The 25550-nt window shown below is 40.8% G+C and overlaps 1 protein-coding gene across 2 annotated transcripts; it reads right to left on the reverse strand.

Moving 5' to 3' along the window:
• Positions 1–1677: 1677 nt before the first annotated feature.
• On the reverse strand, positions 1678–24790 carry UBE2D3 (ubiquitin conjugating enzyme E2 D3). 2 transcript variants are annotated; one of them, XM_075500638.1, is made up of 8 exons: positions 24354–24790; positions 9768–9831; positions 9651–9682; positions 6935–7012; positions 5987–6092; positions 4648–4741; positions 4066–4115; positions 1678–3016 (listed from the first exon to the last, which is right to left on the reverse strand). In XM_075500638.1, the coding sequence occupies exons 1-7, from the start codon at positions 24375–24377 to the stop codon at positions 4067–4069; spliced, it is 447 nt and encodes a 148-aa protein (XP_075356753.1). In that variant the 5' UTR covers positions 24378–24790; the 3' UTR covers positions 1678–3016; position 4066. The 2 variants fall into 2 exon arrangements, with proteins under 2 accessions (XP_075356753.1, XP_075356754.1); XM_075500639.1 differs by lacking the exon at positions 4066–4115 and having other exon boundaries at positions 24354–24701.
• Positions 24791–25550: the final 760 nt, after the last annotated feature.

The following is a 25550-nucleotide window of genomic DNA, read 5'->3' on the forward strand; positions in this document are numbered from 1 at the left end:
CATCAGGTTTGCCTTGGCTTGACACTTCGTTCTCCATAAATACTCTCAAGTAAAAGCCATTAAAAAAAAAAAAAAGATAGATTTTGTTCAATCCAAGACTTTTAGGATGGAGCTGGCCCCTGTGTTCTGAAGCTATTATTGCATTTATCATCCTGAAATAAGCCTTTTCACAGAGCTGGACAGGATAACTCACTTCAGTGTTTTCAAAAACCTTAATTTTTCACACGAAGTCCAAATTGAAAGTCTTTTTTTCCCCTCCATATGTTTCATAGTAATCAAGATCTACTACTGTAGAGTATCTGTGGTTTTGGTAGGTAGAGTACTCATTGAGGTAATAACTAATTAAGCTCTCTGTTTTGGTAAAAGTTCTTAAATTCTTTCATCATCTCCTTACTAGCTCATGTTAACCAGCTCCTTCCCCTTGCCCCCCTGCTTGAACAGCAAGCCCAAATGTAACTTCTGCTGGAAGCCTGCACGAAACACTACTGAGACTGCTTCAACGACAAAACACCTGCCATTTCCCACTTCACAAATATAAGATTTTAAGTCTCAGCACGGCCTCCAGCATGCACATAACATCTACAATTCACCCATCAGTCCTTCATCAAAATACATACTTTCTAATTGGAGAAAATTATCACAGAAGGACCATTACAGATGCACAAGAGAAATATACAGTGGTCCAAACAAGATTTCAATCTTCCATGTAATATTTTACTATCTTCTCCTTCCTTGACCCTCCTTCATCCACACCTCCTTGAGTTTTATAAAGCCTGGTGCCTTACATCTCACAAAACATCTTCCTAGTTGATCACATAAGTGATTTCAGTGGCTATGACTCCAAGACAAAGTAATAAGCATCACATTAACACAATTACCAAAAAGGTGAGAGCAACATGTTTGTAAGCTTAGACATATAAGCTTTTACCTCAGTTGTAATGCTACCGGCAGCTGTATTTTAAGTATATCCAATTTTCCAGCAAAATGGTGTAAGCAAAAATCTTTGGTTAGCAAAGCAGAAATACTACATGAACTGCAACTTCATCAACAAATTTCAGAATGTCATTTCAGTGAGGCATGCGCTCTTAAAGAGAGCCCAAGTTTCTGAATTTCAAGCCAACTAGACTTTAAAATTAAGTTCACTTTCATAGTTTAGAACCAGAACAAACCATGTCCAAACTACATATTCAAATTTTTATAAAAATTAAGGTTTAACATTTATTTTACATCTAGCTTTCCACATCCATGTGGGGACAAGGAATCAGAATGTACATAACTATAAGCAGTGCAAAAGTGGTGCCAGTGCGAAGTCACAGATGCACAATAAAGTGATAGTACAAGACTAGAGAAAATGAAGCTATGGATGTTAAGAATGGAGACCAAAAAAAAAAAAATCAAACAAGGAAAAATATGGAGGAAGAGGGCAGGAAAGAGGGGAGCCGGATGTTTAATAATGCCCTTGTTGCTGCAAAGATAAACTAATGGCACAAGACAATGTTTCTTGTAGAACAAAAATCCAATAGCAATGAGTCTTTATTCACGTTTAGTCACCTGACATGAGGAAAGTGTCTGTTGCATTAAAATAGTCATCAATGTAAATGGCAGCATGGCTGAACAAGTCCTTTTCAATGGTAACGAACATCCCACATAGTAAAGTCACTTCAACACAGCCTCATGACAATTCCCACATCAAAACAGTACTTTATTTTATATTTTTTTGCCTCATCATTACTCCCACATTAAGATCTTTCAGCTGTCAAGTGTACAAGGTGAAGAAAAAGGTTCTCAGTCAGCAAACACAGGTGCATCAGGAAGTATCTCCACAATACACCACTTCAGATCTGCTGGGTCCCAAGTCCATCCTTGAACGCTGGGCTCCCAGCACCAAGTGTAGCACACTACTAAGGCTACACTACTATGTTAGCTTATTAATTCTGCATACATCAGGCCGAACAATGTGTCAACCTGCAACAGACTGAGCATTATAACTGAAAATGGCAAAAGATTCACTCTATTGAACTTTACATCATTATTTGATGTTAAACAATGAGGCAAATCCCAACAGTATATACAAAAACCAGCTTTGCTTTTACAAAAGATTTTGTTTCCCATATTGATTAATCCAGGCAGCTAACTCATTGGTTTATGCAACTTTATTGAAGAAAATAAATCAATTACTAGTAGAGCTATTAGTTGATCACTCATCCATTGACAACTTGCATCATTTATTCAGTGCTATATTAAACAGTGTTTTGGAAGACAGATTAACTAATAGCTCCAAGCCTCCTAACAAAATTTAAATGAATTACAAAAATGTTCTTAGACCTTATTTTGGAATACAAGGGATGTTTGACTTCCAATTTCCATTCTCTGTAAAACAAGAACTGGTCATTCCTTTATTGACATGCATAAGATACATCACATTTTCTGTTCTGCTGATGCTATAGATTCAGTACCAATTCTCCAGACACATCAGTTATGAGCAAAAGTATATCATAAAACCTCAGTTCTCTAACACTGGAAGGTTTGGAACAAGATGGATGTTGCTACAGCAATGTTACTTCTTTCACGGGAGAAAATTGAACATCCATCTCCCCTCCCCCCTTCAGGTGATATCTTCAGTATCTGTTAGAGCAGTGAGGAATGTTTGTTTGTTTTTAATCTCATAACCAAGTTAGAATGAAGACATTGGCCACATAATACACATGCTCCATTAAAAAAAAAAAATCTGAATCTTGGGCAATTGTTCTTGTGTAACTACTTTACAGATTCTAAAAGCAGTTATTGTCCAAAGCTGGAAGAACTAAAGTCTTCTCAGATGAGCATGTGCATGAATGGAAGGAGGTAAACAAAAAAATAAAAAAAGATGAGGTCTGATAGGGGAGCAGCCGGATAAGAAAATCAAAAAAGGAACAGTAATTTAAAGTTTATTCCAGCTATAATGCAGGTTATTCTGACTTTAAGGTAGCATCACATGGCATACTTCTGAGTCCATTCCCGAGATATTCTGTTGTACCTGCAAACAAAACCAGGAACTGAGTTAGCGTCAGCATGAAAATGACAATTTCCTAAACAGTCAATGATTAAGCATCACTTTATCCCCATCTCCCTATTCTCTTCACACTAAGAGAAGTCTCTTTCTATACTAAGATATACTTGAACTGAAAAAACTGAACAAATCCCTCCTAGACTAACTAGGATATTCTCTAATTTATATGAAACACTTCAAATTCAAGACAAGCAGATTTGCTAGAAGTCTGTTGTGAAAACCTACTGAAGGGAACGAATAGAGACCACCTGGGGTGGGAGAGGCAAGGGGAGCGTTTTGTTTAAATATTGTCCCTAGATAAAGATTACAGAGTATCACATGCCATAAGTAAAGATTACTTGGTTAATAACATCATTGGATACAGAATGTCAAGTTTCCCATTTTAGAGTAAAACAACACTAAGCCTTTCTTCACAATATTCTCTTTCCACATGAATATACTGCTCAAACAATTTTTTAACAGGACATTAAAAGAATATTTAGAAAGTACACTACTTCCACAGGAATTGAGCTGACAATTAGTTTATACTTAACTCCATGCTTGTCAGTAAGAAGTTAATTTTCAACTATCCAAGCAGAACATAATCCCCATACATTTTCCTAGTTTATATGTAGAAGACAGACACTGCTGAATAATAAAAAGTTAAAATTTGGGTTGTCTAAATTCACCCATGTCTATGCATGAGGTCTCACTACAGGGCATCACTTTTAATAAAATTCTGACAAAATCTGGGTAAATACTTACCAGAACAAGTTGACAAGCTGGCTCAAAACTCAATTAATTATTTTGTACTATCTTTTTTTTTTTTTTTTGGCCATGCAAGAGCAGTATCTGTGAGAAATAGTGACTAGCCAATCCATTTCACACTAACCACAGATCAAGCTGTTAAATATCCAAGTTCAGTAACTGGTGCATCCATTATCTGTTAGTTAATCCAGTGCCTTAGAGCATGCAGCACCCAAGTGCTGACAAGTTTCCATTTTGTTAAATGCACCATAATGTGCAGATATTCTTACCCTACAGCATAGCGTATTTCTCTGTCCACTCTCTTGCTAACCTATTGTACCTAATTGGACAAGTATATTTAGCATTAATATATATATATAAAAAAAACAAAGTCTACTTCATATAATTCTATCTGTGCAAAATGTTAAAAACACATAAGGAAAAAAAGTTGTTTCAACACAGATAGGGAAAAAGATATGAAGCTTTTTTTCAAGGGGAGCACCAAAATTATAGGCCAAGCTGCTACCAAAAGAAAGCACCAAAATAACAAAGCTATCTTTTCCTCAATATGAAGATCTAACTATATTCTATTTATGCATGTTAAGCAAAAAAACTGGGCAATACATACTTTAAAATACTGCCACACATGTGAGAAAAAGATAGTCTCCTTCACCCACAACTTCAAAAATACTAAGCCCCTTTGTTTTTAAATTATGTACTATCAAGAATAGGTACTTCTTTGACACACAAGTTCTCTCCATCCCAGATGGAGAGGCTCACTCAACAAAAGACTCACTCAACACAATTGCTGTCTGACAATGCACTCTTACAAAGTTTGTTAAAGCATTAGTCTTACGCAACTCTGTACTTACTTGTCTCTGTCTGTTTTATAGATACGTGCAATCTCTGGCACTAGTGGGTCATCTGGATTTGGATCACATAACAGTGAACAAATGGATAAGAGAACTGTAAAAAAAAAAATTCTCAATAGCAAAACAGGAGCAATGATCTCAGAAACAATAGAGCACAGATCTCTGCATTAGCACAATGTTGGCACAGGAGAGAAGCCTTTTCCTGATATGCTACCAAAATAAATTTGTAACCCACCCTAAATAAAAAGCCCAGAGTGACTTAGAAGTTCATAAGAACTATTTGTTTCCTATTTCCCAATACTTACAGCTGCCAGTAAGCACACATGAGAACAGCACTGTTGTCCCCTGCACTATGACGCAACGTAGCAGCCAACAAAAGCACATTATTATGTATCCTGATGACCGGCATATTCCATGGTTTTAATCACTAAAACTAGAACTTCTTCAAATTACTTTTTTTTAAAAAATCAGACCGAATTCCTCCTCTGTTGTTTGTAAGGTAGCAATACCCTGGGTCTGCACTGATAAAACTACACATATGTTGTAAAATAAAGGAGTTAACACTGTTGTAGGCAGCTATGAGAACTTCATCCTCTACTCGCACAGCAGCTTTGAAAGAAAAACAATAGCGATAGCATTAAAATGTACGGAATCCACATTCAAAGCACAAACCTACTCCCTTGGACAGACAGGAATTACAAGTTCTATAGACAAAGGAGCACTTTGATGGATCTTTTGAGGTCACAGTGACCAGTGGCTTTGAGGCAAAACAGAACTTGATTATCATGAAAATATTTGAGAATTAACTGTTATTTACTACAGTAAAATGAGGAAATCTACAAAGCTTCTATTGCAGCACAACATCAACTTATCCTGAATTAGAATCAGTATGCTTAGTTCATGATGTAATACAACGCCAGCAGCAGAAACATGTATCATGTATCAATGCAACATGTATCAATAACGGTTTTCTTTTATTCATCTACCACAGAGATATGCCAATATAACTCCGCATGTAATTCTAGACAGACTCAGTCAAAAAAACCATGCAGATTTCATTCTTAAAAACTTACTTTAAATTAATCTTTAAATTATTATGCAAGTGTGTATCTACACGGACAGCTGCAAACAAGCAGTTTCTCAGCCTTAGCTCGAATATACCAAGACAGGCCTGTTTCAATCCAAATGCTGGCAGATTCCTCTGGGACCAAGCTAGTAACCTCTGCTAAGAATACTGAAGCAAGTAAGTGGCCAGACAAGGCCTTAAACAGCCATGTAGCAGAAGGCGTTGCACAGTATTCAACACAAGATGGAAACATTTCTTCTTCACAAAAATTACCTTTAGAAATAGTTAAAGCAGGAGACCACTGTGATCTTAGAATATCAAGACAAATGCTGCCATTACTGTTAATATTTGGATGATAGATTCTTGTTGTAAATGCAACCTGCAACAACAACAAAAAAAGTGTGTTTCAGTCTATGACGACAATGACATCACCCTTCCTTCTCAGTCAAGGTATTAGTCAACTCAATTTACTCTAAAAGAAAAGGATTAAGCAGTTAAACTGCATAAAATTCATGGAAATGCACCCAAGCTGCAACCTCTCAGTTTCCAATTACCAGGCACTCTATTTCAAACAGAGCGAGGGCAAGTATGAGCCTGTGTTTTAATCACAGGTGCCTGCATCATGATGAAGACACTCAGCAGAAATGCCTGAACCACGGTAACACTGCTATCACAGAGCTAAAGAACTTCAAACATTGCAGTCACTCCAAGTGCGCACTTTCATATTGACTGAAAATTGGAAGACAATACTAGTGGCTGATAAAGCTACAGAAAAAAGCATAGTTTGCAATTACTGCCAAATTCTAACAGATATCATCTTCACTGATTTTAGGCACTCAGCAAGTTAATCCCGATCCATAATGTCACATTCCTATAGATCAACCTAAACAGCTACACTGTAACACTTGACAGTCCCCTCATCAAGAATTTTATTATAGTAACACAAAGCTAGTAAGTTTTCCTATCAATTAAGAAAAACAGAAATAAAACCAAACATCATTCCAAGACATTCAGAATTCACATATATGAATTTGCTCCTAAAATATATGCTAACACACCCATTCTTGTGGTAGTCAGAGAGGGACCTAGCCATCTAATACACTGTAAAAATGCATGAGAAGTGAGAACTTGACAATGTTGCAACACAGATGCTGACGACTTCTGTCCTGTACTCGGTTCTTTAGAGAGCACTAATTTCACAAATGAGAAAGCAATACTTACCTTAGGTGGTTTGAAAGGGTAGTCTGTAGGAAAGTGAATTGTCAAGAAGAATACACCACCCTGATATGGACTGTCATTCTGTCAAAGCAAACAAATAATTCTCCTATTATCATCTTTAGGACTAAATATCACTGAAGATGTTGGTTTTAAATAAATAAAAGGAGAGAAAATTTGTTGAAACAACTGAACTGTTTAATCCACCAATACAAGAGAGATGCAATTGAAATTCAGTTACTGCTTCCTCAGGTAAGTGATACAGAACACGTACAGGTCACTTTCTGTATGGACTTCTCCGAGCTAATGCTTCATAGAAAACAGCTTCTCTGACAATCCACTCAGGACAACTTGGCAAAAAAGCATCCAAATGCCTCTGAGACAGCTCCAAGAAGTACTGTTAACAGAGCGGGGTCCTGTCAGGTTCAAAAACCTCACGTTCTGTGTTTGGAGCTTATTTTTTACAACCATCCAAGTTTACAGTGGCCATGGACAGCTCTAAGGGCCTCCCATTCCCTCCTAAGTTCTGTCCTTGGCTTAGGTGTTGCTCAGCCCTGCAGAAAACCTATGAATACACAGCTACCTCCTTGTTCCTTGAAAAAACAAAACAAAACAAAAACAACAAAAAACCCACCCAAACCAAACAAAAAAAAACCCACCCTACCAGCACCAAACAAAAAAACAAAAACAAAAAACCCAAACCATCAAGATTGAAGTGAATTCTTCCTCCCTTTCTGTATTAGAAATTCACTGTAATCTAGTATGGAAGATTATTTTACATTTCCCTGCTCCAAGGAAACAATTATGGGGATAATTCATTCAGGTGTTAACTATTAGCAATAAAGCAACATGTGGAAGTAAAAAAGCTGATAGTAAGCAGAGAATAAATGGAGTGACTCAACAGGGATAGCATAAGTTACTAGTTAAGAGAAGAAAGATTTAAGAAGTTTTTACTTGAAACTACAACTAAATTTCTGAAATAAAGCTAACAATTTCATTGTTTAACCTGAAGACTACAATGCTTTTAATTCCGGATTCAGGGCTAGGGAAAATGAACTTGAGACACACACAGTACACTTCTGAATTATTTGTAAATTGAATTTTCATATTAATTGCAAGAACATTTCACCAATGTAAGGAAGTAACATCTTACTTAGTTAAATATCAGAAAATGAAATTCTGCAACACAAGACAAGGGACTCAAGCCTGAAAACATGTAGGTTATACCCTATCCAATCTCTGCTGAAAACCTAGCAATCAAGATACAACCTCTTGTATCTGGTCAATAGATACTATTTGAGGCCTTGAGGAGCCAGAAAGCAACCCTTTTACTGCATGTATTCTGGGGATACATTTTAGCAATCACAGAAACCCCTCTTACAATGTGTTAAACCAATGCAAGCTCTCTTACATCTATCTAAGAAAATCACAGCCTGTATAATATCCTGCTGCAGAGGTGGAAGGCCAGATGATTGGTGCTACAATCCTCGTTTGTTATTAAGGGCACTAAGAAACACCACAGGAGCACTAGAATTACTAACACCACACTTCTGTCAGGAGACCGCCCAATCTTGAAACAGGAATGTGCCTTTTGACACCACAAAAACCATATGGGATAAAAAGGCGCTGTACATTATTAAACCAGAAGGGGAAGCTAAAAATAATAATCCCAATTTAAATTCAACTTATGTTTAATACCTTATGACCATGCAGATACCAGCCACGTAAAATCATACTCAGTATAGTGCAGAACATTCCTTGCCATTTAAGCATGAATATAGCTATTAAACAATTCTACCTTTTAGAGGCACCTAGTTACAATCAATGAGGACCATGGACTTTGGAATGGAGAGCTATTTTTCCAGTCAGGTGAACCTCTAATAAGCACATTTTCCATAGCGATCTCCTAAAACCACAATTGTAGCTATATATAAAGTCAGGGCAATTCAGCATCACTGATATTTAATTCCTACTCTGTAGCCTCACCAGAAACATCACCTTGTGGCCACAGGTCTACTGGCATCCAATATTTGCCTTCTCAAGTTACAGAAGGTTTTGTTTTCTAAATATAGATAACCAGTCCTGAGAACTCCAGATGTCAAGTGGTTGCAGGTTACCTTTTCAGCAAAGGCAAACATTTGCCTTCTCTACTCTAACAAGGAAAAAGTCACATTCAGGTTTCAGATGCCTATTGAACATTTAACACAGACTTTTTTCCTCCAGTCATAACTAGAACCTCCCATTTCAGTAACTTTTTCCCTTCTATTGCTAAGAGTATTCAAGATCTCAGTACATGACACCAGACCAAATAATGATTCCCTGTTCTGTTCTAAGATCCACACAAAAGCATCCCAACTAATTCCTGACACTGGGACCAGCTCTAGTACAAAGTTCATGCTAGATTCAAACTTTAGAAAAATTTACATGCAAACATGTAAGTTTTTCTTACATGTTAGGCATATTTCTTAATGCCTAACATTGCTCTAGAGATCATTTCAGCGGAAATACATGCCCTCATAAAACATTCCAGCAATAAAATAATCAGACTGGTATTTCCCCCCCCCCCCCCCCCCCCCTTTCATTTTCTGTTACTGTAAGGAGTACCTCTAGAACTAAAGCCTGGTAAGGGGAGTTAAGATAAAGTAAACAAAAAAACCCCAGAGTTTCCACCTGAATAAGAACTACTAGTTTAATATTACATCACAAGAATTGGAATACTTACAGGTCCCATAATTGTGGCTTGCCAATGAAACACTACAAAAGAAAAACTCCGCATTATTATCTATGCATGATATGCTTTGAGTTAGCAGAGCAAAACATAAAACTTAAGGTTACTCACTGTCATCTCCAACGGGACCTGCTGAACACTGTGCTGGAGGATCACGGGCTAAGTCACTAAGTTCCTTTAGGAAAAAAAGAACAAAAAAAAAAAACTGTTCAGAAAAGGAACCTAATGAACTCAAGTCATTTTCACTTCATGTCCAGCAAAAACCTTTAACAGTTTTTCTATATACAAACACAGAAGAATGTCCAATAACAACTATTAGAACCACTAGATCAGTATCAAAAATGTCTTTATAAAAGACAACGGCCACCAAAACTGGCTATGAAGTTAAACAGCTACAATGACTATGCTTTTCCAAATAAATATCACTACTGTAAAGACACCCCTGCTGAAGAAGAGACAGAAAGGAGAGCAGGACACAGAGCCTGAAATTGGCAAAGTCTAACCACTTTCTGATCAAGATTTTCAAGGATTCAGTCTTAGCTAGAGAAGCCTGAAATGGGAAGAGAGAAAGCTATTGATGAGTATTCATGAAACAGAAAGCACTATGTATGTAACATCTGATACTAAAATGCAGAACAAAGAAAAAAAAAAACCCACAAAACAGAAATGCAGTTTCATTTTCCCCACTACCTCCAGCAGGGATACATCTTGCACATATTAAAGTAGACAGGAAAATTAAAGAGGCTGACAAGTGTTGGAATCAGGCAAAGTATCTGTATTTTTTATTTTAAACTTCTCATTTAAGACAGTTATGCCATTAAAATTCTGAATAACTGAGCTGCAGAAACAGTTCCCTCCCTCCCCCATTACAGAGGGAATGAAAACAGAAACTTCAGATCAAGGATTCCTTGTGTAGTATCAAGATTGTTCTGATGAATCAGAGCAGCTCAGCATTAATTTAACTGCTCCACAAGTCACTTGTTTGGACAGTGTCTTTTAAAATTAAGTCTATATTTTCAGTGGAAGTATGTAACGGATACCTTCCCTCTTCCCCGCTCTTTTTTGAATCTAAAAATGGCTTCAGGAGCTTCTATAAATCTGCACTTGTCAAGGCATCTAAAAGTCATGAGAAAAGGGAAAACCTTCAGTCCCTCTCCCATATATTAACACTTGCACACAAGTTATTTTGCTACAAGTCTATACAAGCCATTAAAATAAGAACTTTCCATTACTTTGTCAGACATTTAAGAAACTCAGGCATACCTATTATGCTGGAAACACGTGCATATTTGGACCAGACGGCTAACTGTTTTGCCTGGGAAGATCCTAATGTACATTCCTCAAGTTTCACAAATTCTGCACTTGATAAAAATTTAGTAAGTGTAAACCAACACAAAATGAGGAAAGAAACATTACGTTCCCTGTAACTTAAACACCTTGTTCTTTGGTAAAACAATAGCTCCTGCAAACACAAACACTACTTCAACATGTAGAAGTCCATACATTCCAAAAAATCCAACACCCCCCCCCCCCCCCCCAACCAAGAAAACTTAGTCCTGTATTTCACCTCCTTACACATGCTAATTTTGATGAACTTCCCAATTAACCAGGTTTCGGTTTTGCACTGGAATCAGACTGTTTTGTAAAACAGAATTGCATCAGTTTTGATAAGCAATGGCACAATGAAGTTAATATTATGGTTCATTTCACTGCTGCTGTTATTTAGACGCATAGGCAACAGCTCTTTCCAGATCATCACAGTAAATCCATTTAGTGCATTTCTCTAGACTCCCCAGTTATTATTGGGAGTCCCTGTGACAGACTTATTTCTGCCATGAAATATCACTTATTAGGTCCATATGTTGTTCAGCACCCTCCAGAAAAATTTGCTAAGTTAGATTTATTTTATCCATGTAAAGGGAAATGAGAAAAAAAGATATTTTGTCCCTTAAAATAAGTTGTAGCAATAGAATAAGCAGAAAGACATAAATGTTACTATTTTAATGTAGTTGTATAGTTATTACTGGATTATTTGATTTAATTGGGGAAGAAGATCGGATCCCATTTTTTTTAAACTATCACAGGGACTAAGAACCATGAAAAGGCTCTTCATGCAGTTTATGGAAATTATAAAAATGAGTAGCATGAAGGCAAGGACAAGAAAAGATCAGCATGAAGTGGACTGTCAGGTATGTCCATTAGACTAGAGAGCTCTTCAAAAGGTACTACTATCTTCAGAGAAACAAGAAATCAGTACTCAAGATAAAAATAAGGTATTTTAAACACAGCAGGAAAATTTGAGTACATCAATAATTCAACTAGGAAAAGCACATATAAGTAGGATTGCAAATGTAAGACAAATATTAAATTTAATAAGTTCCAGTGAAAAATTTGTGCAAAACAACCTTCAGTAATATTAAGAATAGTTTACAGGCTGAAACACATGAGTTTTAATATTCCAGTCTCCAGTCATTTCAAAATACATGTCCATACAGAGTTACCGCTTTTAACCACTTGAACTGTTCTAGAGAACAAACAAGCAGTGATTTTCATAAGGACTAAAGTTTTGTCTGGCCCAAAACACTTCACTAAAAAAACCCCAACTAATTGTGCTAAACAAAGCAGTTCGAAATACAGATAAGGTTAGGAACACATGATACACCACTCAGCATTTCAATCACAGAGCAAGTAATTTACCCACTAAATTCAGAAAGAAAAAACGCTGAGGTGGCACACATTCTTGTATTTGCTTCTCTTTGGTACTATGGTCAGAAGAGTAAAGTTTGTAGTAAAGCTGTTTGCTTCAGCAGAGTGTGAAGCATTGTGGAAGAACTCAGGCAAACATGAAACAAACACTGGCAAGCTTTGCTGGCTTACAGTAACACCAGACCTGTTTCTCCTTCCTGTGCGACACTTCACATCTACACAAAAGGAGGGAGGCTTTTTGCAACAGGGGAGGGGAAAGTTCTCTCTGTGTAACTTTAAGAAGTGCCTCCTTCTGAAAGCTACAACTCTGCTGAATCCAACAGACAAACTGGAATAACTGGTAACTAAACAAGCAGAGGCACATGGGCTGTGACATTTGGAGCGCAGTTGAAGCATTTCATTCAAGGAAAGGGAGGAGCTTTTTTTTTTTTTTTTTTTAAAGCTTCCCACTCAGCAGCAGAAACACAAACGGACCTTCCTTCTCAGCTCAGCAATCAAGAAAGCAATCAAGCAAGCAAGAAAGCTCAGCTTTCTGACATCAAAACTAAGCTTCATCATCTCCATGAGCTGATTAAAAAAATAATTTTTAAGAAATCAGCTAAGAATTGTTCCCCTGCTTTCACCCATTTCTCAGCAAGAAGGTAAGGACCATGTTAAGTTTCATTTTACAAAGCAAAGTTTAACTAGTATTTTACAATTTAACTAGTATTTTAGAATTTAAAAAATGTTCCCAAACATTGTTCTGTAAAATATCTACGTGTAGGGGCTTTATGCTTCTAATATTCCTTCCACTGCAATACTTACTATCTCCAACTTTGCTTCTTTTTGTTTACATTCAGTTTCAGTAGTACTTTTCTTTGTCAAGAGGTACTAAGCTACATCCCAAACTTCCTTAAAAATCCCCAAAGTAGAACCCACATTTTCCTTCAGACAGCTGCTATAGTTTTCCACTTTACAGGTGGCTTGAGAAAAAAAAAAAGTAAATTCCAAAGAAGCAAATTCCAAAGACTTTACATAGAAACAATAAGCCAAATTTGGTTCAGAGTAACGTGTTATATGCCTATCGGAAAGGATTAGTCTTGAATTACAGCCGTGACTAGTAGTCTCTGGCACTGCCAGAGGTTTCCGGTATAGCTCCAGTATATCACCATTTCTGTGTCCCAGTTTCCAAATATAAAGTTGTGATAGCTCCTACCTCTCCACAAGGATGATTAGTCACTTAGCATTTTACAGATTTAAACACTGTTTAAGGAGTAAGCGCCAATGCTACTGTTAGAGGACAACAGCAATGTAGCATATACAAGAAGCAATACATGTACGATTTTGCAACAGTTTTGGAAAACTGAGAGATAACTGGAAATACAGCAACAGTACCCATCACTGCAACAGACAGACCTGCTTTAACACAAATTCATCACCATGGTCTTCTGCCAGTTTCACATTAAGTCTGTAGCAAGATGTACTTTTATTGGTGAAACAGCCCCATTCTTAATCTTTTCTCTTCTCTTTCTCTATAAATTCATCAAAAAGCTGACCAAAAATAAACCAGTATTTTTAAGAAAAAAAATGCTTATAAAAGCTAACTAATCTGCTTGTTTTGCACAAATATAATTGTAACTAACATAGAAAATATGGTTTACGCTTCAAGTGATGATCCAAAACATTGACATGTGAGTGTGAATGCAGGACTACGATCCTATTATAAACCACAGAAGTGTCTGGGTTTTGGGTTTTTTTTTTTTGACAGAAAAGCTGCTAAAAACCCCTCAAACAACTCCTCTCTACCAGCCATTTAAAGAATTACAGAAGTCATTTAAAGGATGAAGTTTTCAGGTCTCAGCAAATTCAGTAAGAAATGACAGCCTGATGCCTACCAAGCTGCCTTCTTGCAAGGTACCAAGTAGAGCAGCATCAGTGTCGGCTCCTTTTCTTCCCGTTTGTCAGAATTCATACTCCCTGTGGCACAACTGCTACATTTTTCTAGTTTAAGCTGGAAATAGCCAGGGCCTACTTTTAATGATAGTAGCAGCTGACTTAAATACAGAGTGGCAGAAGAGCACTCCCACCACAGTGACAGAAGATCACTCATTTTCCTTCACAGGCATAAACTCACAGTTAGATTTAATATTGGTTTGTAAAGATTTAATATTGGTCTGTAACACAATTTTTTGTTAAAATCATATATTGCAGCTTTCTGGTTTGTAGTCAAGAAAGCATAATGGAAAAAATTGAGTTAATTTGCTTTAAGTTTCCAGACAATAATTCATTCTACCTTGGAGGGTACGAAAGGTGATATGCAGCTAAATCAGAAGTTTGAATTAAAAAAAGGGAAGAAGAAAAAAAGAACACTTAAGCCAAACAAGATCAACATTTATTAATTTGAGTGCTTGTCTAATGTTGTCTGTGTCAAACAGGGTATTTCAAACTCTAAGCATCCAAAAATTCGTCACTGCATTAGTCTTACTCATTAGCTCACAGCTGAAAACAGCTTTAAAAAAGAAGGATTGGAAGCAACTATAAAGGGAGGGGAAGAACATTTAAGCCTGTTTGAAGATTAAGAAGTGTCAACCAGCAAAGAACTACTGCCTTATCCCACACACCTGCATTTGCAACATTTGTTTCAGCATGAAAATTAATTACCCCTGGAAGCAGAAAATAACAGTTTGAAAGAACACTGAATGTGGATTTCTAAACTGATTAAGAAAGCAATGGCACAATACACACCACAAGACAAATGTAACCAGCAGAAAATTATCAGTTTCAAAGAAGCTGGCCTTTTGGCTAACACTTAATAAATGGATAAAAACAATGTATAAAGACAGTGCATAATAGAGAAAAATGTAGGTTCCTGTCTTTTAAAAAAAGACATTAGAACAAACACGCAGAGAAAACACATGAAGAGCAGTCACAGAAAACAGTGAGGGCCAAAGACCACAGAATGGTTTTTAAGAAACCCAAAACATGACCAGGAATCTAACAGTTGTGATTGTCCCCATCTTGATTATTCGGCTTGTTTTATTTTTCATGGTTCTCCTTTCTCAAGCCTTTAGTACTAAATTTTTCAGGCTACACACTGCATGTTGTTTGTACAATGTCTAGCAACAATATCATAATTGTATATTAAAAGACAAACAGAAATATTCATGTTTTAAGCCTTGCACTCAAGGAAGGAAACGCCAGACTGCTGTGCAACTGTAATTAAGGCACTTTGTGTGCTTGGACTGTGATACAAACTACTCAGATGACTACACACCATCTTTTCAAAGAACCTACCTTTCAGTACACAAGCCCTTTGTGAATGACACTATTGTCTACAGCTCTTCTCATCTGTTCTGAAATTTGGAAGGTATACAATGCAGGTAATGCAGGCAAATTTCAATGCAGGCAAATTTCAGAGTTACCACAGCTAAAGTGGATCTCTACTGTATTCCACCCTTTTGCAGAGTTCACCTCTAGCTGGACAGATCCAACTGGAAAAGGAGCTCAGTTACCGACTTTGCTTTCCTGGTCACTCACTAAAGGCATTCAGAACAAACATAGAAAAAAAGGTGGCAACTACACACCTATAGTTGTGCTTTGAACTCAGAGGTATGGCTTGTTTCCCCCAAAGTAATAAAAACCCACAGCAGTCATCTTACTCGAGATGAAGAAAATCTGACTGCTTTACACACCTCAATTCTGAGGTATCGTAACAATTACCATTCCCTGAAAATAACAGAGCTATTAAAACACATATGCTCAGTGTAGGATGAGGGCTGTGCACATTGACTAAAGTATGTTGAAGGGAAAAGTGTGAAGTGAAGCAATGGTTAACTACCTATCCATTCAATGATAACCAGGTATTTTAATTCTGGCATTTCCAAGCTTTTGAATATTGGACCCTGAAACCTAGCCTACTTTTCACTTGGAGGTTTTTCCTGCAGGAACCACACTGATTTTTGGTTCTGTAACCCAGGACTACAATGCAGCCCTCAGAGAGGAAGGTAACTAGTGTAAATGGGCCACGAGAGAAGCAGCAAGATGCGCCTAGCTAAACAAAACAGAACAACTGGGAAACAGATTAAATTCAGTATAGACAAATGGGAAGTGATGCACTTGGAAGGAAGTTTATATTCAAAGTAAGGCACTCTGGCCTGATGGTCACCACTCGGGAATGAGATTTTGGCATTGTGATAGACAATTTCACACAAATGCTAGCTTAACACTCATTAGGTGCTGGTGTTTGGCAGTGTTACGCCAGAGCCTTCCAACACACTGCCCCGCAGCTCGTCAAGGACACAGTAACATACAGCAGAACCTCATCCACCAGCATTTGACACATCAACCAGAAGCAGCATCTATATGCGCACTGCCCTGGACTTGATGCGACAGAGGCCTCCTAGAGTTTGCCAAGCCTACCCGAACAACAACTTTGGGGACTGGTAGTGTATGGGACAAGTTTTTGCAGAAATCACAAGCGGCCTTAATTGGGCACTTAACCTCGGTAAGTCTGCACTTTCTGAATAAAGGTACAAGAATTCTCCATGTTCTCAAGGAAATGTATGGAAAGGAGGATTGTATAACAAAGTTACCAAATTAATATTCTAACAAATAACACCACATCTGTAATCAGTGTGGTGAATTCATTGTTTAGATGTAGTCTGATATATTATTCTGAAATTTAATTATTTAACCTAATGAACTCTGAAAATCAGCTCTCCTATTAAAGAGCTGTCTTGGCTTTTACTAGTCTGTGTTTTGTATGAGTCCAAAGATGCATGTGAAAGCTACTGCAATATACCATAGGAATATATTCTATGAACACAACTATGTGAGGATGATTACACTAGCTTATCTACAGCTGTACAATTACCCTATCATATCATGCTATTGTCTATAACTACCTTTCATAATGATTCTGTTTTGAACAGCTAGTGGTAGAGATGCAAAGCTAAGGGCCTGTCTATAGGATTAGGTACAGTTACACACAAAAATCAGCTCACACCGGGGTGGGGTGGGGGGACACCATCAAAAACTGTTTCTGGAGTGCAGCTGTTCTTACAGTTGAGTTCCACCTCAGCTATCTAGAGAACACTGATGTCCACAAGGGTCTTTAAAAAGCTAAAAACAAAAAAAAAGGATGATGAAGGAAAAAGTGTTTAAAAGTATATTTATGAACAGACTGCAACCTGAATTAGGGGAATGGAAGGGGGCCATTGCTCATCTGGCAAATTGTTATTCAGAAGATCCTCCTATATTATTCAAGGCAAGAAGAAATTTAAACTAAGGGTAAAAAGAAAAACAAAGTTTGCAGTTATCTGATTTAGAGAATTATCTGGCATTATTACTCAAATAGGCCAGCAAAGGCTGGCAAATATTGCCTTAGAGCAGGACACTCATATTTACTAGAAACCTAAAAGAGCTCTTGGAAGAGCTCACAGAAGTGATGAGCACCTGGCCAACCTAACTCCAGGTTACAGAGAAAGCTCGCTATAAAGTTAGCCGAGCACTTAACACAATCCTCATGCCCTCCATCAGGAAAATCTAAAGCACTTTAGCATCTGCACTCAGTTCAGCTTGCAACTCTGGTGTCCAGATGCTTGTGGAAACGATTAAACATTTGTCTCCTCCTTTTTTTATTGGGCCCTAACATTTGCAAAGCAGTCTGCAATCTTCCCATCTTGCCTTCTTAAAACCAGAATTTAAAAAAAAAAAATTTAAAAAAATCACAATTACACTGGAAAAAACTGCAGGAAATCTTGAAGATGTCTAGCATATCACACATCTCAAAGGGATGAGGTTCAGAACAAAGGCTTCCTTTACACAAAATTTTAATACTGAAGTTTACTGTTGGTAAGAAGACTCCGACCAATGTTTAAACAAAATTTAAAAAAATCCCATCTATTTAGCTTTCAGTCCTGAATTCTGCAATTTGGCTTATTTTTCAGTATTAAACCTTGTCTACATCCAAGTGTTTTACAAAGAGTTGCCAAAGGCGTAAACACAAATTTAAACTTGTGAATGTGATTTTAACTTTTTTTTTTTGCAAGGCTTCCCCAAGACAACCTACCACATTTAATGTATCAGATCAGTGCCCCATAAAAAGCCCACCAAAGAGGAAGTTTTTTTTAAAAAAAGCTCCTGTACTTTCCATTTAGTGTTTGAGGTGTTAAATTTAGATTCAAGAAGTTTACAAAACTGTCCAGCATGTGCAGCTCAACAGAGTTTAAGACACTCTTCTGATAAAGCCAACTTGACAAAAAGTAACTGCATATAAAAATGTACTACTGACTGCAATCATATATACATTCTCACTGCTGCTTTCATTTCTTACCCTAATTTATTTTTTTTCTGCATATTATACCGGCAGGTTACTACATCACATCAGTCACAGGAGAAAATGCATGCCTGTAACTCAGCCTTTTCCATGTAAGCTACAGCATCTTAGCCTAAACTATCAACAAAAGTCAGCTTATACTGAGATATCAGGCCTAATGCTGAAGTGCAGGCCACACGTTCCCATCTGCCAGCTCTGATGCACAGGGGAGGGACCTATACAAGAACACAGAGCAGACAGTTAAAGTGGCAAAACCTTAACATTTGCAACAGAAAAAAATTATCAGAGGTTGCATATCAGTGCCCTAATCTGAATTACACAAAAGCTCTACCCTTTTCCACTCCTCCTTACCAGCTGTCACTTGACATCTCAGACAAGGTTAAGAACCTCCATCATCTCTCTCCTTCAACGGTTCAACCCAGTGGACACAGAGAAAACACCCGTGGGATGATGCCAGGCTAGAGGTGGCCTCCACAAGGAACAGAGATGCCTTTGGCAAGAGGCAGTTTACTGCTCTGTATTCAACAGCTGCTACTTACAGCTGTTTACATTCTTCCCCCCTCCTTTACCCATTAATGCGTGAGTGCAAAGAAAGGCATTAGTGCTTCAGAGCTGGTTACAGACTGGGGAGGTTGTTGAAGTGAGCTCATTCTGTGGAGTTCTACATCAGCTCTTCTGTAGAAGAAACTCACGCAGGGAATAACAGCAAAAGCATTGGCTTACTTTCAAAAACATATCTTTAAAAGCTGGAATGATCGTAAAGAAAATGTTGGCTGGACAACCTTTTTACCCTGTACATTATCCCACTGAAATCCTTAACATACTGGAGAACTCTGTTTTTTAAGGTATGCAAGAAGTACCCATCTAATGGAATATTGATCTCTGAAGTTCTCTAAATTACTTAAGTGAGAGTACGATCCCCTTCTCCCCCCGTTCCAATGCACACATTTAAAGATATATGCTGACTGGGAACTTGTTTCACAAAGCACAGTGCCCAATTAACAGGAAAAATCTTTAAGTTACTGCAGGCCAAACTTTCTAGTTAAAGAAGCATCAATTTTCCTCTCTCATAAAAAATGACCAGTTCTTAAAACACATCCAAGACCTTAATAGTAAATGCGGGACTTGAATACAGGTATCAAACCTACCCAATTAAGCAGCATTATTTCCATTTTAATGATACTCGTTTCATAGTGTAAATGTCACTTCTGACTATTCGGATAAGCTAAATCTTAAACAGAATTTAAGTGATGACAGCTTTCGGCTGATGCTGAATATTTTTTTTTCTTACTTTTAAAAAACACTGAAGTTCTTTGATACTATTGCTTCCCAAAGTCCATTACTGAAATCCCATGAAGCAACCACTGCCTTCTGGCTCAACATGACCCTTCTAACCACCGAGTGCCGTAGTTGCGCTGCATTATCTACTTGCGGCAAGACTTAGTCTACCACTGGACACTCGAAATAGTTCAGGAGAATTAACTGAAGTAAAAAAGGTCATTCAATAGATACAGAGAGCATTCACAAAGGTTTAAAGCATTTTAACTAAGCTTACATCAACAGCATTTCATTAGCTAGTTAATCTTAACTTTCTGAGCCCCCAAACAGACAAATCCAGACTTATTTCTAGACATTCATTCAAAGCATTCACGTAACTTCAAGTTATTTAACTATTCTGAATAAGCCCAGCAAACTAAATCCAAGACTGCCTGCAAAAATAAAGTATTGTAGGTTTCATCTAGAGAAGAAAACTTAATTCCTAGAAAACTAGCTTCTTCTAGTTAAGCTATTTTTTTCAATTTCATACTAAGTTCTAAAGAAAAGAGTAGCAGTTTAAAACAAAAGTAATAAGCAGGCTTTATAACACTTTAACTGAATGACCTCTACAAAAGCTACACCTTTGGTTAAACTAATGCAGATTTCCATGCTGCCGTCATTGCTGCATATTACATCCAATCTATGAAAAATATTATGGATATCTCCAGGGTTAGTAGCATTTCTTATTATGAGCATCTGGAGGAGTGGGGTTAAAGTTGCAATTAATTATACATCTAGGAATAGCGCTGGAGGCTATAGCCTTAAGGAAAATAGTTATTTAGTCTCCACTCCACCACCATCAATGGAAGCCTTCTATCTGTACTTTAAGTAGCAATAAATGGTTTTGCCACCTTCAGCCTTTAGCTTCCAGGATGCCAACTCCACTTAAGATTTTCTAATAAAATACCCCAACATAATGATGCTGGCTCGTGCTATGCTTAACCAAATAGACTTAAAACACAGCAGGCACAAGTTTTCTTAAGGACTTCACAGACAATACATTTTATGCATACATCTCCTACATAAATTCTATTTTTAGCCTACCAAGATCACCACTTAGGCCTTTTATACTACCTTGCTTTAATGGATGCGTATAGCAGTGATAAAATGGATGTTTATCAATGACATAACATTCCCCAAGTTTTCCCAATTTTACACATTCCCAATTCCCTACTCCTACGTAAATGTTTCCCTACAACCAGATCATCCCCATTTGAACCGGAAGCTCCAACATGCTGCAGCAATTACAGGATGTGCGTTTAGCAGGTACCACTAAACACTTCAGACCAAGACAATGTGCCACAGGCATGTATCAAGCATTTAGATACAAGCTCATAAACCAACATGAATTTGTTCCATTGCCTTTATGGTAATTTGGGAAAAATTTCATCCTCAGGAAAGGGAACAGTTAAAATTAAGATGTAGGTTCACATTATTCCACGCCAAAAGCATTCACGTGTTGTAATAAAACAACTGCCACTCTCGTGCAAAGCAAGCTGCATCAATACAAGCAGAGTTTTGCCAATCAAATGCAGGCTACCCTCAGGGCAGATGGCACAGATACGATGACAAGCTCCAGCATAACATCATCTTTCTGGGACTTGCTATGTACCTGACAACTACTTCAGTCTGAAGAGAGCTTTATAAAGGGTGTTCCAGAAGTAGATAACCCAACACATAACACACAAATACTCATGTGCTTTCATTCCCAAGCCAAAAGTAGAATTTGCCAGTTATGTTTTAAAGTAAGGGTTGTTGTATTCTGAATGTGTAACGTACTTCAGATTAAATTTACACACACTAACACAGTCTGAAAGTCTGATTTACCCACTATAATAAAGAATTTTATTTTGCTTGATATGTCAAGTCCACAAAGAGGGGGTCAGCCAAACAGACTGAAAATACCTTCACCAGTGCATTTGGGATGTCATCTGCTGCAGGAGACAATGAATTCTAGCCCTGACAGGTAATACCACAAGTCAGACTATATCAGCTATGTGTGATTACAATGTTCTGAGGTCCTGGTCTCTCTTTAGCCTGTTCTGATCTAGTGCCAACAATGTACTACAAGGAAGCAGAGAGTTTCAAGGTCTGATCTGTGACCTTATGATTGGAAGACAGGGGATCCCAGCTCACCGGTGACAGAGTGCCATTCTCTGGCTTTACCGGTTGACAAGATTAAAAACTAAATTCACAGCCACCTTGTTACAAAATTGGCCCTGCTATTTTTGGATTTCAGCCTCAATCCCAGTAAACATTCGTATTGGAAACCAAGCTTGGGAGGAAAGCAACTTGCAAGCAATGGTTTCTGTCTAGCAAAACATCACTTTCCAGGTTGGCAAATACAATATCAAAACTGTAAACCCTATGTGAACTTGGAAGTGTATCTTGTAGCATGGTGTGGTTAGATTGATTAAAAATAGCACCTTCAAAAAAAAAAAAAAAAACCTCCACCAACAAGTAACAAAACAAAAAACCCCCACCAAACCAAAAAAAGAACCCTAACCCAACCGTCTCACCAACCCTAAACTCTAGCACTGGGTAAAGGAAGAAGCTTGCTACTACACAGTGCCATAGAGCATAAGGACCAATGCAGGACAAGAGACTGCACAGAACAGGCCAAAACCTTGAAGTCAAAGAGATGACATTGTTTCAAGAGTCATGCTGAATCGTTTTAAGGTTTTGACCACCAGATTACTATGTAAGTGGGGGTTTGCCTTGGTTTATATTTGACAATAAATTCTTACCTGCAGCACCTGAATGTGTTTCATAAGCATGAGTTGATGACAAAGCATACCAGGGAGTATCCTAGCTGTGTTTCAACTCAAGTGATATCATCCGCTAATAGAGGGGAACAAGTTCTGATGGCAGATTCAAAAGGAATTGTTTTGAAATTCTTCTGAGAGTGTAGCTGTAATTCGAGGGCAATTCATTTAGCTAGTACTAATCCAGAACAGATTCAAAATTTTCAGGGATATCAGAACTATCCTTTCACTAATAAATTATAAATAAACTCCTTTTGACTAAAATATGCCCACAAGCACTGCCAAAGAGACATGAAATTACAGTAAGACTAATAGGCAGCAAATTTTATACACCGTCTATGAAAGGTGTTTTGTGCACCGAAGTTTAGTTCACCGATTTCAGGACACACTGACTTTCTGCCATCTTGGCAGGCAACGAGATGACCAAGAAACTCCTCTCAGCTCTTGAAATACGTAAATGCTCCACGTAGCTCGCGTAGGAGCAGGAGCACAGATCAACAGCGACTTCCCGGTAACGCCACTGCGCTCCCATCGCGTTTGCAATTACATCCCAGCAATCCCCAAACCCGAAGCGCTGCCGCCGAGGAACCCTAAAGCTGCCCAAGCGCAACTTCACGTCGGGAGCCTTCTTCTCTGGGAAGAAGGTTTTTTTTTAAAAAAAAAAAAAAAACAAACCAAAACCAACAAAAAAAAAAGCCTTTCATCACCTCGGCATTTTTTCCGAGTTAGCCGCGAAGTTACTCCACCCGGCTCCGATTGTGCAACGGGGAGGCGGCGGCGCGGTGCGCGCTCCCGCCCGGCGCGGGGGGCGAGGCGAGGCGGCAGGCGATCTCCGGGCGGCGGGAGGGCCGAGCCGGCCCCGGGGTGGAGGAGGGGGAACGCGGGGAGAGGATGGCACCGCGGCAGCTGCTCCGGAGTCGACGGGAGCGCGGACGTGCGTGTGTGTGTGTCATGTTATTGCAGAAAGCGAGAGATCCCGGAAAGAGCCCGAACTAGGCGAACCCGCCGCCATCTTACAATGCGGGAAAGAAGTTGCACGCCAGAGGGGAGAGAGCGGCCCGAGAGGCCGGCTGCCTGCCCCGGCAAGGGCCGCGATCGCACCGAAAGGCCCTCCGGCACACACGTACCGGCACCATCCGGGCCGGCCGGCGGCGGAGGGGCAACGGCGGCGACGCCACCGCCGCGCCGGGGTGGCTCCGGGTTACGCTGACATTTGAGCGTCCCCGGGAGCTGCCGCTCCCCGCCCGCGGGAGCGGCGCCGCCCGCGCCCCGGCCTCCACCGAGCCCCCCCCCGCCCTCCGGGGCCGTGGCCGACCTCCGAGGTCCCGGGCCTAGGCCCGGGGAGAGCGGCCTCACCGCCCCGGCCGGGCCGCGGCCTCGCCGGAAGGCGCCGGCCGCTGCCCGGCCTCGCTCCGCCGGCCTCCCGCCTCCCCCTTCCCTCCCCCGCCGAGCCCGGCTGGCGCACCCCCGACGCCGTGCCCCGCTCCTCCCGGGGCGGGGGCGAGGGGGGAAGGAAAAAACAAAAATAAAAAGAGACCAGAGTGGGGAAGGGGGGAAGCGGGGGGCCGGCGGAGGAGGAGCCGCAGCGCTCACCTTGTTGATGCGTTTCAGCGCCATTGTGTGCGAGTGCCGCCGGGCCCGTCTGTGCGCCGCGGTGACTCCGCGCTCCGCTCGCGCCGAGGGGGGGGCCGGGAGGGAGGGAGCAAGCGAGGAGGAGGAGGAGGAGGAGGAGGGGGAGGAAGGCGGAGAGGGGGGAGGGGGCAGCTGCGCTCTCCTTCCTCCGGAAACAGCCGAGGGGGGCGCCCGACCGGAGCGCGGCGGCCGCCCTGAGTCCTGCCTGCCTGCGGGCAGCGAGGCCGTGCGCCGGGAAGGCTGCCGGGGGAGCACTCCGCCCGCCGCGCCGCGCCGCTTCGCCGCCTCCCGTCACCGCCGGGAGGAGGAAGGGGGTGTGGGGTGGGGGAAAAGCCGAGAGGCGCCGCCCGCCCGAGAGAGAGGGCGAGAGAGCCCGACACAGCCGCGCCGCTGGCCAGGCCCAGACGCGGCGGGAGGGCGGGAGGCGGAGCCGGCGGGGAGGGGAGGGGCGGGGCGAGACGCGCCGCCAGCACCCCTCCCGGGGCGAGGGGGAAAGGGGCGGGACAAGTGCAGCCGGGCCGGCCGGGCGCATGCGCCGTCTGCGTGTGTTGTGGCCCAACCTCGCTGAAGCAGGGGGATGATCTCGCGAGCGGTAGGCGCGAGAGCCGCGCCGGCGCGGAGGGAGGGAGGGGCCGGGGAAGGGGGAGGAAGGTTCTGGGGCTGCCCGCGGCGACTCGGTGAGGGCAGCGCCCCGCGGCGCCGCTGTACTGCTTCTGCCGCCGCCCGAGCGGGACTGCCCGGGGGTTCCGCTGCGGCGCGTCGGGCGCGGGCCCGCAGCGGCCCCCTGGGCGCGGCGGCGCGCCCCGCTTCCGATCAGCACCCTCCCCGTCGCCCTCCCGCGAAATGGCGGCGGCGGCCGGATCTACATCTCTGCGCTGACGCGGCGGCGCGGTATCCCTCCGCGCGTTAAGCGGCCTGCTCAGCTGTCTGTCAGCGCCTGAGGGTGTCACTGGAGGCGGGGGGGGAGGGCTGGCTCGCCCGCGGCCTGTCGTCCGGCGGGCTGCGCTGGGGGCCGGGCATGGCCTGCCTCCCTGCTGGGCGTCGGAGCCGCTTTCCGGCCCTCGCGGGCCTTGTTCCCTCGGCTGTCCGTGTGGCTGCGCGGCGGGTGGCTGGGAAGGGACTCGTTCGAGCGGCGGCGCGGCGAGGACCGCGGCTCCG

This window comes from Mycteria americana, chromosome 4 (assembly GCF_035582795.1).
Source record: "Mycteria americana isolate JAX WOST 10 ecotype Jacksonville Zoo and Gardens chromosome 4, USCA_MyAme_1.0, whole genome shotgun sequence".
Classification (NCBI taxonomy): domain Eukaryota; kingdom Metazoa; phylum Chordata; class Aves; order Ciconiiformes; family Ciconiidae; genus Mycteria; species Mycteria americana.